The following is a 16860-nucleotide window of genomic DNA, read 5'->3' on the forward strand; positions in this document are numbered from 1 at the left end:
CACAAAAAGGAACAGTTTCCCAACTCATTGCATAGTTCAACATTAAGATATTTATTGTGAGCCGGTGCCGCGGCTCACTAGGCTAATCCTCCGCCTTGCGGCGCCGGCACACTGGGTTCTAGTCCCGGTCGGGGCACCGATCCTGTCCCGGTTGCCCCTCTTCCAGGCCAGCTCTCTGCTGTGGCCAGGGAGTGCAGTGGAGGATGGCCCAAGTGCTTGGGCCCTGCACCCCATGGGAGACCAGGAGAAGCACCTGGCTCCTGCCATCGGATCAGTGCGGTGCGCCGGCCGCAGCGCGCCTACCGCGGCGGCCATTGGAGGGTGAACCAACGGCAAAAGGAAGACCTTTCTCTCTGTCTCTCTCTCACTGTCCACTCTGCCTGTTTAAAAAAAAAAAAAAAAGATATTTATTGTGGGGTTGGCACTGTGGCACACTAAGTTAATCCTTCGCCTGTGGTGCTGGCATCCCATATGGGCGCCAGGTTCTAGTCCCGGTTGCTCCTCTTCCAGTCCAGCTCTCTGCTGTGGCCTGGAAAAGCAGTGGAGGATGGCCCAAGTCCTTGGGCCCCTGCACCCACATGGGAGACCAGGAGGAGACACCTGGCTCCTGGCTTCAGATCAGTGTAGCTCCGGCCATTGTGGCCATTTGGGGAGTGAACCAATGGAAGGAAGACTTTTCTCTCTGTCTCTCTCACTGTCTGTAACTCTACCTGTCAAATAAATAAATAAAAATCTTTTAAAAAAGATATTTATTGCTATATTCCACTACATTCATATGTTAAGGAAAAAAAAACTAAACAGATTTAAACATTTTTACAACAAAAATTTAATCTAGGAAGCTAGGAATAGAAGGAAATGTTCTTGATGAAACTGATCTACTCGGGGGCAATCACATTCGGGAGAATTCCTGGGCTCCTGGGAACAAGATAACGCTCTCCTACACTGCTGTTAATTAACCAACCTTGTACTGGAACACCTACAGATGAAATAAAGCAATAAAAAGAAATGAGGCAGATAAGAATGTAAGGGAAGAAAAGATACAAAGTCTAAATATTTAAGGGGAAAAAAACCTATCATTACTTTCAAATACTGTCATTGTCATACCTAAAAACTAAAATAGCCAACTGAAAATCAACAAGGCTCTAAGAACAGAATGACTTAAGTTATCTCAGTACAAAATTATTGAATATATAATTTTCTATATTTCCTGTCTATCAAGTACGGAAAACATCTATCAACAATACTTAGAAAAGCTATAAAATAGCCAAGAGTAAACAACAACAAATATAAAAAATCTACATAAACACATACACACACACACACATGTTCCTGCCTGGAAATACTCATTGTGTAGATTTTGATTCTTCCCAATGCAAATTCAGTACAATCAAACAAAATCCCATGGAATTTGATTAAGGAAAGTTGATGAGCTGATTATAAAACTTGTTAGAGGAGATTACAAGAATAATCCAAGAAAAACTTAAAAAGAATCATTTCCAAAACATAAACCAAAAGAATTAGAAACTGGTTAATGTAGAAATAGAAATACAGACCAATGGGATGCAATAGAACCAGTCTCATCAATTTGTTGTTGTTGTTGTTAAAGGTTTATCTTTATTTATTTGAAAGGCAGAGTTAGAGAGAGCGAGGTCTTCCATCTGCTGGTTCACTCCCCCCCCAGATGTCTGCAACAGCCGGGGCTGGGCCAGGGAGAAGACAGGAGCCCAGGGCTGCTTCTGGGCCTCCCATGTGTTCAGAGGCCATCTGCTGCTGCTTTCCCATGCACGTTAGTAGGGAGCTTGATTGGAAGTGGAGCATCTAGGACTCTACGGCGCACATATGGAATGCCTGCATTGGGTTAATCCACTACGCCACAATGTCTACATTCAGTAAAAGTGGCTTTTTCAACCAGTTGGGAAAGCCTGCCCAATACAGTAAGTGGTGAGACAAAGATTGAAGCAAGAAAATCAAGGTGATAATCGAATAAAATGTAGGAAAATAATTACAAGCTAGCATGCAGCAGAGGACAAGGAGAAACTACAAATTTAAGAGAAAAAATGAAATGAAGGAGCAAGACCTCCAGGTGTTCTCTAGGAGTGGGCTCAGGGTCATGGCTGGGGAGGTTGAGTGAGTGAAGGTAGAAAGAGGAGGTGAAACCTGGAGACTTGGAGCTAGAGAAAGGGCATTTTTGAGGGAGCCCGTGATGGTCTCTGTGAAGCAGAAGACACGACTGTGTGCTGAGAGGACCAGGCAGAAGGAATTGAGAGGCAAAACACCATTGCTGGCTCCTCGGCTTCTGGTGTTAGTGTGTGGAAGAATCAGATGGCTGTGGGACTGCATTCTGACAAGCAAGGTGCACAAAATCCAAACAAATATGTTTGGGTGTGACTTTTAATAAGTAATAAGAGGTTTCAATAGGAGCACTGTTGATGTAAACAAGTTAGATTAGGCAGTGGCTTTGTAAAGTCCTTGTTCTATGGAAAGCCATCTACCTTAGTTTTTGGACTCGACACTTCAAAGGCTCTCAACACACTGAGACCCCAGGGTCATATGAGGTTTTGCTCCTAGCCACACTATGCCCACGTGTGACAGCCTTTGTCCCAAGGTGGCTTTAACCAGGTCTGGGGAGGAGCCAGGTCCCTCCCTTGTCCCGGTTTTGAAAGCTTCCCCCATATATGGTATACAATTGCAGTTAAAACTCTTGATTTATAGTCATGACAGGCACAGTGTGGTTGTAACTCGGATATAAATAAATAAGGTGTTGCGTAACTTTGGTCTTAATGTGCACAGAGCCTGTCTTTCAAATGACTGCCAAAGCAAGAGATTCCTTGGAAAATAAATATTCTTACTCTATTAATTTTTAAACAAACAGCAGATGCATGTGGAGATCTTCTCTTCCCAGAAAGAAAAATAAGCCTTTGGGAAAAATCAATATTGAAACTCCATCCTGCTGTCTAATTACTTGGGATTGAAATAGAGGCAGACAGAGGTTCCATTCATTTTGAAAAAGTAAAATAGTCCCTCAGAGAAATAAAAAAAAATACCTCAGGATGCTAATGCTGAGAAGTAAACCATTAAAAATATCTTGGCACCAAGAATGACTCCATGTTCAAATACTCTGAGTAGAAACAGCTGAACTTTATAAATATTAAGCCCACGAAATGGATTCTTTTAATTCATCTCCCAAAAATTACATGGAAGCAATCCCAGCCTTGAGGCCTGGGTTACATCTTAAAATTATTTGGAGTGGAGAGAGAAGGGTGGGATGCCATGAAAATGGCCACTTGGAAACTTCAGTGTGAGTGGTGTGAGTGTCCATCCGAGTTTCCAATGCGAATTAACTCGAGACTCCTTTGATTTGAAGCTTCACCATTTTCCCTTTATCAGGATTCGTGGGTGCCTCTCTCCAACAGGAATCAACCTGACAGTGACCCTCTACTGCCCACTGCCCTTTGGAATAGTCAGTGAACAGGAAAGGAAAGGGGTAGGCGTAGAGAGAAGAGCTATGCAGGGACAACAAAGGCAGGACTAGGGAGAAACAGGAAAGCAAAAAGCTGAGAAGGAAAGAAGAGGAGGGACTTGGAGAGAAAGCCCGCTGCAGTTAGCATGTTAATTTTTCTAGGGTTTTCTTGTGTTCCTCTGGGTCTCACAATCACTTCTCATAACATCCGGCAAAATACAAATGCCCCAGGAGACCTTTGCTCATCTGGGGTGTGCCATGTGGCTCAGTGCCTCTCACAGCACACACAGCAGGCACCCTATACCAGTTGTGGCATGAAGAGGCATTTTGCTATCAGTTTTTGCTGACCCTACACCAACGACTGTCCAAGCACCAAGCCAGCAGCCACATCAGAACTCCACCTGAAGGAGATGACCTTTGACCCCTCCACCTTACAGAGTGGATTTAAACCTGACTTTTCTGGATCAAAGTCGCCAACGGTTGGGAATTTGTGCTTGGGGACTTGGAGCTAAAAAGTCAGATACATCTCCTGGGTAGCCAGAAACTCCTGCTGAAGATGCTCAAGGTCAAGTTCGAGACATCCCTGCAGCAGTGAAGTTGCTGGAATCATTCACACGTAAGCCTGGGTGTGTTCTCCCATAACTACAATGCAAGTGGGTCCTGCGGTAGTGTCTAAATGAAACCACCACCCTCCTGGCAGTGCCAGTGTTTCATTTTACAGCCTGACATCTAAAACCGAGGCAAGTCATCTCAGCAGTCACCACAACCACACAGCTGCGAAACACAGTGACTTCTGACCGCTCTCTCGGGCCCCCTGAGGCCTCAGAACTTGCTCAGGTGGACACTGATAATGCCCTATATGTGCAGGATGAGTTTTAGCTTACATAGCACTTTCCCATTTCTTATTTAATCCACACATCCATGTTGTATACACCTCAGAATTGATTTGATTTTCTGAACTTTATAGAGGAGGTAATTGGAGCTCTAGGAAGGATGCTTGAAGCCACACAGAGCTGAAAAAGGAACTCATGTTGGAGGTCCTGGGTTTGGGTCCATGGGCTGTTGGAGGGAAGGACCAGTAGGAAGATTCGGCCAAAGCTATGAATGCATCATCCAGACATCACCATACACAGCCTCATCCAGATGTCACCAAAAGCAGCCTTGTGCAGGTGAAGGTTTAACCATGAAGGTGAGGGTCATGTCTTAAAGATGCATAGAGGCTTCAGCCCCACATCCCCAGTCATTAACCATTCCCTGAGCATTGCCTGTGCCTGGCCCAGGCCAGAAGTGTGAGATACAAAAATTGTATCAGGCACAGACCCTGTCTTGGGAATTTTATTCCACTGAGAAAACAGAATGTAGATTAGACGACTTTGCTCATTGGGAGGAGACTTAAGACAGATGTCAAGGATGCACAGCAGCGCTAGAACCAGGCTCTATCCATGAGAATGGAGAGGGGCAAATTGGAGAGAGACTGCCAAGAGCAGAAATAAAACACATGGGATTATAGGACCACATAGCAGAGTTAAAGTTTAGACTATGCTGTTTACTAATTGTATGATTTTAATTGATTTGAATTCTTTAATTGTCAGTTTCTTTATCTGTAAAATTAAAGGAATAGCCCTCACTTTATATTATGAAAATTAAATGAGATAATGGATTGCACTCAGAGCATAGTACAGATGCTCTTCAACTTATGATCAGGTTACAAATCCAATAAACTCATTGTAAATTGAAAATTAAGTCAAAATGCATTTAATCCACTTAACCTACTGAACCACATAGCTTACTCTAGCTTGCCTTTAAACATGCTCAGAGCACTTACTTTAGTCTAAAGTTAAGCAAAGACATCTAACACAAACCTATGTTATGATAAAGTGTTGCCTAGCTCATGTAATTTATGGAGCATGGTCCCTTGTAGAGACCAGGTTTACCCTGTGACCACGGGGCTGACCAGGAGGGAAAGCTTGCTCCCGCTGCCTGGCATTGCAAGAGAGCAGAGTACTGCATATCACTAGCCCCCTAAAAATATCAAAATTTAAAATCTGAAGTGCAGAGTCTATGGAATGGGTACCACTTTCACACCATTGTAAATTAAAAAGCATCATAAGTCAGGAGATAAGCACTTGGCCTAGTGGTTAGGACGTCCCATATTGGAGTGCCTGGGTCTGAGTCCTGGATCCTAATCTCCACTTCCTGCTAATGCACACCTTGGGAGGCAGCGGGTGATGGTCCAGTTCTTGGGTTCCTGCCCCCCATGTGATAGACCTGGTTGGAGTTCCCAGCTCGACTCATCCATGGCTCTTGCCGGCATCTGAGGAATGAACCCGCAGATAGGAGCTTTCTTCTCCCTCTTCCTCTCTCTCTCCCTAAGAATTTTAAAAAATTCTATGTTGAACTGTTGTTAAGTTACAGAGTGTACATACTCAGTAGATAGTAGCTACTATTAATATTAAACATGAATAGACAAGAGTTTAGAAACATCTTGGCTATAAGGTATAAGAAAAGTCAGGTCTGGTGGGCATTTTCCATTTCCCCCCAGCCCCATTCTCCCATCTTTGCACCCCAGCCAGGAGGCTGGCCTTCAATCCAAAGGCCCCCTTTGTCCTTGTTGCTTTCAGCCAGTGGGAGGCAACAGCGGATGGAATCTATTGCCTTGATTTCCTCCTCCCTGTGTCATCATGGGTTCGCCATGCCCCTCTACCAAAAGCTGCAGAGCGTGTCAGCTACTCCTACAGTTACAGCTACTCTCCTCAGGCTCCACAACCTGCTTTTCCTCTGCTCCTTCGGGCCTGAGGGTGAAGCAGCAACCACTGCCCCTCCCATGAGATGCTTTTGTATCTCTTGTTGATTTTCCTTGCAGCTACCCACAGTGTTGTAAAATGATGTCTTTACTCATGTCTGCTGGGACCCTGACTGATAGTCCAAAGCTCGCAGACAATGCTCCAGTTTCTAGCATGGGATATGGGAAGGTTGTCATCAGACTGCAGAATTTGGAAAGGCCAACAAGTTTGAGTGAAGTGTAGGACAAGGTCAAGTTTGCAGTAAGAGTGGAATAGCCCAGTAAGATACACACAGACTTGTGGAGGCATGGGGGAGAGGTCAGGACCAGTGATTTTAGGATTGATAGCATGAAAAGAGCAGTTGAAGCCTTAAGAGAGAATTAGCTATTCAAATAGGATAAAGAGAAAAAGGAAGATAGCCCATTATGAGTTGTAATGTAGGATCTCAAAATTAAAGTGGTATCGTATTTCAGAGATAGGGCACAGGTTTCTAGGTAGAAATGTACCTCATTTAGTTCTCATCACAACTCGAGATGGAAGGCGTCTAAGGTTCTATAACCAATCAGCAGAATAAAGATGTCTACTCCAGAGTCCCCATCTCTCTACCAGGGCAGGCTGGGAGGTCAGTTTCAGTCCTATCTGGAAGAATCAACACCAAGCCAAATGGGATTGGAACTCAGACTACAGACTGGCACCATCAGGAACCACCTCTACCATCTTCCCGATCCTAGGAAAACTCCCCACTTTCCCTTTAACATCAGGGAGACACTCGAAGGCCTTGACCCAGTTCTCTGTGCTTTCCTTGGCCCTTTAAAATTCGATGGTCTGCCAGTTTCCAAAATCCTCACTTTTTGGAGACCCCCTGTATCCACCATTTACCCATTAACCCTGCCATCTGGCTTCCAGATCCACCACTTCTGGCATCCTGGCTGCCAATCAGGTGCAATGCGTGTCTGACTTTCCTTCCTTCCTGCCCCCACTCCCCACTTCCTGAAGCCCTCTGTTCTCTTGACTTCCACAGCTCTGCTCCTAGCTCTGCCTCAGGCCTCAGGTCTTTCCTCTTCTGTCTCCTCTGCTTACCTCTCTCCTTTCCCCTGGACCCAGGCCCTGCCCTCGCTGCTGTTTCCCACGGTGGTGCCCCTGGCCCTCTTCACTTCTGTCTCTGCAGGTTTCACTGGGCAATCTCATCCCCATGCCTCAGCCCACACCCAGCTCTGCCTAGATCTACCTTTTGGGCCTAAATCACCACCTACTGGATTTTTCTTTTTCTTTTTTTTTTTTTTTAAGATTTATTTTATTTATTTGGAAGACAGGGTCACAGAGAGAAGTAGAGACAGAGACAGAGAGAGGTCTTCCATCCACTGGTTCACTCCCCAGATGGCTGCAATGGCCAAAGCTGCACCGATCTGAAGCCAGGAGCCAGGAGCTTCTTCCAGTTCTCCCATGTGGGTGCAGAGGCCCAAGGACTTGGGCCATCTTCTACTGCTTTCCCTGGCCATAGCAGAGAGCTGGATTGGAAGAGGAGCAGCCCGGACTAGAACCGGCACCCATATGGGATGGCAGCGCTTCAGGCCAGGGCTTTAACCCGCTGCACCACAGTGCCAGCCCCCCACACTGGATCTTTCTACTTGGATGGTGCTAGGGACCACAAACTCAAAGTGTCCCAAGCTAAACTTGACATCTTGCCTCCTGCTCGCTTTCCACACCATTCTGAACTGGACCCTGCACTTTTATTCCTGACCTTGGAGCTCAGCCAAGCCTCCTCCCTTCCTTTATTGACCCCTTTCAATCTGCCACCACTTCCCCAGAGATTAGACTTGTTCCCCACATCATCTGCATTGCCAGCCTCAGTGCTGCCTGGATGATGGCTTCCCAACCACTCTCCGTGCCAGTAGACTTCCTTTCATGGTGCTTGCCATTTCCCAACCCTAAATCCCTCATGGCTTCCACGTCACTCAACCTCAGGAGAAGATCTAAGCTTCCTAGCAGGCACAAAGGCCTGTCATTATGTGTCCCATCTATCCCTAGCCTCCTCCACTGCATGCGTCCTGAGGTCCATTTAGTAAACTACAGAGCCCCGCAGTTTCTCATACCAGCAGCACTGTCTTGCCCCTGTGCATTGTACCTGCTACTTTCTAGAACACTACCCCCCCATTCTGCCAATCTCACCCCTATTCAGCTGGCACTGCCCAGCCAGAAGTCACTTCCAGGAAACCTTCCAAAATGTCCCCTAACTGGCAAAGGTGAGCTGCTTCCAGGCTGCCATCAGCATCATCTCCAATGTTTCTCAAGCTGCATTTTAATTGTCTCTTTACCTCTCCTGTTATTCCTAGAAGACTAAACCACTTGATGAAAGAAATCTATCTTCATCAACAAAACCCTAGTGTCTGGCCAGGATCTAGGACACACAGAGTGCCTGGTAAATGCTTATTGAATGACTGAGTGGCTGGTTTAATTAATGCAAGGCATGATCAGTGGTGTCTTTCAGCATTTGGGTCCTCCTGATTTTTGTCCCTACTGTTAGCTGTCTGAACCTTGCTTGTGCCAACTTCAGGACTTGTGAGCATGCATCTTGTTGTTGACCCAAAGGCCCAAACTCCATCTTCAGTGCCAGCACATTTGTGGTTCTCTTGGTCTCAGCCTCTTGCTCCCTTGCTCCACCCCAACTTCCCACTGCCCTGGCACTGATGACAGCATAAATTAGTAGCTGACAATAGAAACTATTGATTTGACTAAATGCAACAGCAAGCAAGGACATAGAAGAGAACAATTTTTGATCTGAAAAGCACTGCTTCAAGGTTTACGAGCTTCAAAGTCTTATATATTGAGTTGCCAGATACCAGTAATTTTCACAACCTAAATCTGCCAGGAGCTAAACTGTACAGAAGCTCACGCTTTGCAGTGGCTTGCATGTTCTGCTCTGGAACCCACTGTATGAGGTGACTGTGAGGAGTGACAGCCCTGAGTAATATCCCCTGAGAAGGAAAGAGGGCTGAGTACATAGAGAAGCAGAATTCTAAGCTCTTTGAACCCCATAAACAAAGGTATTTTAATATTCAGCAGGATGTTTCCTATCAGACTATTCCTGCTCTCACCACCGTAGACAATATTTGGTGCTATGATTTGTATCAGTGATGTCAAATTCCTTACTAAAGGATTTAAAACCCGAATCAAAGTCGTTACCAGCCTTCCATCTTGCAAATGACCGTCAGAGTCTTGCTTTATACTTTTGGAAAACTCCTGTACCTGCAGCAAGAAAAGGTAATGTTTTATTAATGGCACGGTTGCTCGTGTTTGAATTTGGTGACTCCTATTGTTTGTAACAAGCTTTAAAAATAAATTACTTTAGACTTCAGTTGCTCGGTCTGCTCTTTCAAGCTCTGACACATCTGTTTTCCTTGGGATATCTTCTGAAATATGTAAGAAGAACTCAAGAGATGGTCTTTCTGAGAGGTTGATGTCAACTTGAAGAGCTTCGTCTCCGATTCTACTCCTGTACGGGAAGGATGCGTCTTGGCTAACATCCATCTCAACCTTTCACAGTATTAGGCACTGAGAGTGGAAATCTGTGGCAGTTACCACCACTTGTTATTTTAAAAAAAAGTTTTCAAAACACTTGTATATATCTCAATCAAAGAAGTTTTAAAACACCAGTACCTGGGAGAAGTTCCTGGCGGATGGGGACCGGAGGCTTCATCTGCATAATTAGAGGACAAGGAGACATCAGGGTTGAAATCCACTCTGACATTTATTTGCTGGGGGACCTGGCAATTGCCTTATCACTGTACACCTCAAATCCCTTGGTGGTAAAATGGGGGTAGCAATAGGACATCACTAATAGGGTTGTATGAGCATAAAATGTTAAACATTTACTACAATATCAGGCATGTGGTAAGCACTCACCAAGGCAAGGGTACTTCAAGAAGTTTGTGGAAGGACAGAATTAAAGGAGAAGTTTATTTTTGTGCAAAAAATTTGGAATCCATGCATAGTTTTTTCATGAGACACATTTTCCATGGACTTTTTGAAGGCCCCTGATGCAGGTTAGCTGCTACTATTACCATGCTTTACACCATCAGGAGGAGTGCTCCATATCTTCTGAAAGCTGACCAGTTGGACAAGTGCATTGCTGCTCCTGCCTCTAGCTCTGCTGTCAGCACTCTCATTAACACTGACCCCATGGGAGCCACACTAGAGAACAATACAGCATACATTATGTTCCAGAACCTGCGCCGAGACATTGATTGCTTTCTACGTGCCTAGGGGTACCCGGACAAGGACTGGAATTCAGAGTGACCCATCTTGGAGATCTTCCCATTGTACCTAACACATAAATCTCAAACACATGAATGCCAGACAGCCAAAGGGTAGTTGGTAGCGGTCTTGAGTATAAGGCAGCTGTGAAACCTACAGAATCAAGGTCTCTAACCTGAACTGACAGGACTGGAGAAAAACCAGACAGCAGCCTCAAACTCCCACTTCCAGAGAGACAGACCTGGGATCTAACCTGCTTCTACTAACCTTGGGCCCTGGAGAGCTGGACACAGCACAGATGTTCACCTGAAAGCAGAACAAGGAACACTGAGACTTCCTGATGCCACAGGGGTGTAGGTTTCTCTGAGACCCAGAAAAGCACCCCAGTCATGGCCACGTGGACTGCTGCCTCCAGGTGTGGGAGTCTATTCAGAGTCACAGAGCCCTGGGGCTGGCGTTGTGGCATAACAGGTACAGCTGCTGCCTGCGACACCAGCATCCCATATGGGTGCCTATTTGAGTCACAGGTGCTCCACTTACTATCCAGCTCCCTGCTAATGCACCTGGGAAAGCAGCAGAAGATGACCCAAGTGCTTGGGCCCCTGCACCCACAGGGGAGACTTGGATAGAGTTCTGGGCTCCTGGCTTTAGCCTGGCTCAGCCCTGGCCATTGCAGCCAGTGGAGTGGTAAACCAGCACTTGGAAGATCTCTCTCTCTCTCCCCTCTCTTTATATAACTCTAACTTTCAAATACACAAATAAATCTTGTCAAACCAATGGCTAAGAATATTCTACTGCTGTAGTTTTAATGATCTATCATTACTTTAAAATTTACTATTTATGGATAAAATGGTCATTTTTCCATTCAATTGTTGTTTATAGCTGCTGTCTGTGTTCCCATTAAACTAGAGTCTTTTTGCTTACTCCTTGTTAAACTTCTTATTCAGTGAAGTTTAAGCCTTTTTTTTTTTTTTTTTTTTTTTTTTTTTTTTTTTTTTTACAGGCAGAGTGGATAGTGAGAGAGACAGAGAGAAAGGTCTTCCTTTTTGCCATTGGTTCACCCCCCAGTGGCCACTGCAGCTGGCGAATCTCGCTGATCTGAAGCCAGGAGCCAGGTGCTTCTCCTGGTCTCCCATGCGGATGCAAGGCCCAAGCACTTGGGCCATCCTCCACTGCCTTCCCGGGCCATAGCAGAGAGCTGGCCTGGAAGAGGGGCAACCGGCCACTGTAACGCAAATTTAAAATATGTTATCTCAAAAACTAAAGACAGAAAGGAAGAAGGAAGGAGAGTGGAAGGGATGGAGGAAGACAGAGAATATCATTATGTTCTTAGAATTTTATATACAAAGTACATTGACTCTGTTAAAAACTAATTAAAAATTAAAATAAAAAATTTAAAAACCTAAAATTCACTGAGTATTCAATTGAAAGAAAAGGGAGTTGAGTGTGAGTTATGGAAATGAAAACAGGCAGACAGTGCTGTTCAATCCAGAAAGCCCTCAATAAGGGTCGAAAGAAAGAGCACACGAGGGCAGGTTGTTCGGTGTAATGGTTAAGATGCCACTTGGGGGGATGCCCACATCCCACAGAGAAGCGCCTGAGTTCAAGTCCCGCCTTTCCTTCAGGTTCCACGTTCCTGCTAATGTGCACCCTGGGAGGCAGCAGGTGGTGTCTCAAGTGCTCGGGTTCCTGCTGTCTGTTTGGGAGACCCAGACTGAGTTCTGGGCTCCTGCCTTTGGCCTCCCTGACCCAATCCCAGGGGAGTGAATCAGTAAATGGAAGATTTCTGTCCATCTGTCTCCTCTCTCTGTCTCTCAAATAATAAAACTAATTTAAAAATAAAAAATAAGCAAATTTTAAAACCCCAATATTTAAAAAAAAAACAAAAACAAAACAAAACATGGGGCCGGAGCTGTGGCGCACTAGGTTAATCTTCTGCCTATGGCACCGGCATCCCATATGGGTGCCAGGTTCTAGTCCCGGTTGCTCCTTTCCAGTCCAGCTCTCTGCTGTGGCATGGGAAAGCAGTATAGGATAGCCCAAGTGCTTCAGCCCCTATACCCGCATGGGAGACCAGGAGGAAGCACCTGGCTCCTGGCTTCGGATCAACACAGCTCCAGCTGTTGCGCCACTTGGGGAGAGAACCAACGGAAGGAAAACCTTTCTCTCTGTCTGTCTGTCTGTCTCTCTCTCTCTCTATAACTCTGCCTGTCAAAAAAATAAAATCTTTAAAAAAAAAATACAATATTGGTAAAGTGCCAAAGAACAATAACATTGACTTTGTTCATGTCACTTTCCCTTACTATTTTGAAAAAAGATTTATTTTGCTTATTTATTTGAAAGGCAGAGTTACAGATAAAGACAGAGAGAGAGATCTTCCTTCCCCTGGTTCACTCCTCAAGTGGCCACAACAATGAGGCCTGGGCCAGGCCAAAGCCAGGAGCCAGAAACTCCATCTGGATTTCTCCTACAGCGGCGCAGGCGCCCAAGTACTTGGGCTATCCTATACTGCTTTCCTAGGTGCATTTGCAGGAAGCTGGATCAGAAATAGAGCAGCTAGGACTCCAACCAACACTTATATGGGGTGCTGGCATCACAGGTGGCACTACAATACTGGCCCCAATTTCTTTTATTTGTTTTTAAATATTTATTTAGTTATTTGAAAGGCAGAGATACAGAGAGAGAAGGAGAGAGAGAGAAAGACAGAGACAGATCTTCTGTTTCACTCCCCAAATGGCTGCAATGGCCAGGGCTAGGCCAGGCCGAAGCCAGGAGCCTGGAGCTTCTTCTGGTCTCCCACATGGGTGCAGGGGCCCAAGGACTTGGACCATGATCCACTGCCTTCCCAGGCACAGTAGCAGGGACCTGGATCAGAAGTGGAGCAGCCAGTCTCAAACCAGTGTCCATATGGTTCACCAACACTGCAGGCAGAGGCTTGACCCTCCACACCAAACCACAGTGCCAGCCCCCCCACCCCCACCAATTTCCCTTATTAAACCTCAATAATGAACAAGACCCTTAGCCTCAGCATGTTAGAGTATTGGATGGAGGATAAGAAGATGGGGTAAGAGAATAGGGGAAGTTGGTCGGTGCCGCGGCTTACTAGGCTAATCCTCTGCATTGCAGCGCCAGCACACCGGGTTCTAGTCCTGGTTGGGGCACCGATCCTGTCCCGGTTGCCCCTCTTCCAGGCCAGCTCTCTGCTGTGGCCAGGGAGTGCAGTGGAGGATGGCCCAAGTGCTTGGGCCCTGCACCCCATGGGAGACCAGGATAAGCACCTGGCTCCTGCCATCGGATCAGTGCGGTGCGCCGGGCGCAGCGCACCTACCGCAGCGGCCATTGGAGGGTGAACCAACGGCAAAAGGAAGACCTTTCTCTCTGTCTCTCTCTCTCACTGTCCACTCTGCCTGTCAAAAAAAGAATAGGGGAAGTAGAATAAATTAAATAGTAATAATGTTTTGTAGTAAATGGTTACGAATGTAACAAATTTGAAATCTGTTGCTAAAGATCCTAATTCAATTCAATTTAGCATTGATAACTAGAGGCATAATCTATGTAGGACACAAGGCCAGGCCCCTGGGGGAAGGTAGGCAATGGAAAGACAAAGATAAGGTTGTTGCCCTCCTAAGTCTTCAAGTCTAAAGGCAGAAATAGACACCTGCAGGGGCTGGCATTGTGGCACAGTAGGTTAAGCTGCCACTTGTGACACCAGCGTCCTGTTTCAGAGTGCTGTTTCGAATCCCTGATGCTCGGTTTCTGATCCATCTTCCTGCTAATGCATCTGGGGAAGCAAAGGAGGATGACCCAAGTACTTGGGCCCCTGCCATCTATACAGGAGACCCAGTTGGAGTTTCTGGCTCCTGGCTTGGACCTGGACCAGTCTCAGACACTGTAGCCATTTAGGGAGTAAACCAGAGAATGGACCATCTCTCTGTCTCTTCCTCTCTCTCTCTCTCTCTCTCTCTCTCTCTGTCTCTGTCACTCTGTCTTTCAAATAAACAAATATATGTTAAAAAGATAAGAAATTGGGGCCGGTGCCGTGGCTCACTTGGTTAATCCTCCACCTGTGGCGCTAGCATCCCATATGGGCGCCAGTTCTGTCCCGGTCGCTCCTCTTCCAGTCCAGCTCTCTGCTGTGGCCCAGAAAAGCAGTGGAAGATGGCCCAAGTACTTGGGCCCTGCACCCACATGGGAGACCAGGAAGAAGCACCTGGCTCCTGGCTTCGGATCGGTGCAGCGCCGGCTGTAGCAGCCATTTGAGGGTGAACCAACAGAAGGAAGAGCTTTCTCTCTGTCTCTCTCTCTCTCACTAACTCTATCTGTCAAATAAAAATTAAAAAAAAAAAAAGATAAGAAATAGCCACCTCCAGATTACTGTGACCCAAAACAAGCTGAGATAAGCATGCCGACAAACGCACTGAGCTAAGGAGGATGAAATGATCATGACTCAGGAGAGCTGAAGAGTCGTGGCCCGAGAGGAACGAAGGAGACGCTGAGAATGAGCAGATCTCGGTGAGCAGAGCTAGGATGTCCCTTGCAGGGTCAGAGCTCGGAGGTGCAGGCTCTGAGGAGAGGCTTGGGACCCGCCTGAGGAGAACTCCCAGAGGAGAGGAGCTCAGTTTAGAAGAATAAAACGAAGCTTGAAAAAGGGGGGCAGGGAACCCTATTTCCGTATTCTTGAGGAATACGGATTTTTTTGGTCAGTTCAGCCCTTGAGTCATCCTTTGAGGACACTCACCGAGCTTCTGAGAGGCCGAGTCACTCACCCAGGGTGCCCGGGGGCTGAGCTGGGACCGACCCGCATGTGCCCTCCAGAGCAGTGGCCCCAGTGACTGTTTTACAGAGAATGCGTCACTCACCTGCGTTTGTGGGGAAACTTCTGTGATTTTCCTTTTCTGCTCTGGATGTTGCTTTTCTGCACAGTTTGACCTAGACATGGTTTCTAAAATATCATGTATAATAGCTGGCTTATATCTCAGTTTAGGAGAAAAGCTGGGTTGTTTAGGTAATGTGAATGGTCTGTTAATGATGTTGGCTTTAGAAATTTTCACCTTGGGAGCAACCTTTGAGAAATCAGGGAGCTGGTAAAGAACTTGGCCTTGGCCATACTGGAATCCATGGCCTGACGTCGCTGTTTCAGTCTCCTGTTTCTGGGGGGCTTGCCCTGGGCAGTTTTTCAGTTTATCCCTTGGACCCCTGATTTGAGTTAGAAATGCTGCATTTTCTTGATGGCAGCTGTCTCCAGCCACCTCTGGCCGCTTTGGGTCACAGGTATTTTCTTCTGCTGTGATTCGACAATTGGGCTTCTTGCCGCTTTCACCATCTGTTTTGAGGTTGAGTTGGTCAGTGACTGCTGGGCTTTGTTCTTTGGGCCAAGGAGTCTGAATATAACCTGAAATAATGTTCTCAATGATAGCTGCTTCCTCAAAACTGTCTGAACTCAAGGTCTTGGGGGGAGTTTTGTCATCAGTGCCTTGCCCTCTTAAGAACCGCTCTTTGGAAAGATGGTGGTGTAAAATACTAGAGATGTTTGTCTTTGAGCTATCTCCTTTGTTAGCTATGACACGCAGAGTCATGGCGCAGTGTTTCTCTTTGTCATATTTTTTGTTGACAGCATTCTCAGTAGTTTTATCCAGGATCATGGCTGCAGCTCTATTTCTGCAAGTCTCCTGTGTAGCCTTTTCCTGAGGGGCATCTCCAATTAAAAGAATTTGATTAGTGACATTCCAGTGGGCATCTTTTGAGGTAAAATTATAATCAGTGCACGTCTTGCTTCTTGGGAGATCCCCATCGTAAGGCAAGTCCTCCTGTTGCTTGTAAGTCATGTCTTCTGAAAAGTCGGCTTCATCCATGCTCATGCAGCCCAATCTTGCCCGTCCTCTGTAGCTTGGCCTTGGGGTTCCTAACTGTGACAGTGGGTCTTCTGGTTTTCATTGACTGTCTTCATTGTGTGTTCTAGTCTGCATGAAACAAGAATAGCTTCACTGTGGAATACATTGGGATAAGTGGGAGACTATGCTTATCCTGGTATCTATGCCAGGACAAAATGGATATTTTTCATTTAGAGAAATTCAATTATAGACCTGAAGGCAGAAGACTTAGCCAAGAGCTAACTCTTCCTATATATGATAGAATAGTTTTTTAAAAAACCTGGAAAGTGTTGAAATTTTCAGGGAGACATTAGTCTATAGTTCACGACCAAAACTTTTTAAAGAGGTTTATTTGTTTACATACTTGAAAGGCAGAGAGAGAAAGAGAGCAGAAAGAGAAAGAAAGAGAGAGAGCTTTTATGTACTAGTTCACTCCACAAATGCCCACAATAGCCAGGGCTGGATCAGGCTGAAACCAGGAACTCCATCCAGG

General features: G+C 45.9%; 1 protein-coding gene across 1 annotated transcript in view; it reads right to left on the minus strand.

Annotated features, from left to right (window-relative positions):
• The window catches only part of AKNAD1 (AKNA domain containing 1), a 37291-nt gene extending 20889 nt beyond the window's left edge, over positions 1-16402 (minus strand). Inside the window, 5 exon segments of the mRNA XM_062190118.1 lie at positions 3916-4043; positions 9427-9489; positions 9588-9736; positions 9901-9940; positions 15357-16402. Coding sequence (XP_062046102.1) covers positions 3916-4043; positions 9427-9489; positions 9588-9736; positions 9901-9940; positions 15357-16355 — 1379 coding nt within the window. The 5' untranslated portion in view covers positions 16356-16402.
• Positions 16403-16860: the final 458 nt, after the last annotated feature.

Source organism: Lepus europaeus, chromosome 5 (assembly GCF_033115175.1).
Source record: "Lepus europaeus isolate LE1 chromosome 5, mLepTim1.pri, whole genome shotgun sequence".
Lineage (NCBI taxonomy): Eukaryota > Metazoa > Chordata > Mammalia > Lagomorpha > Leporidae > Lepus > Lepus europaeus.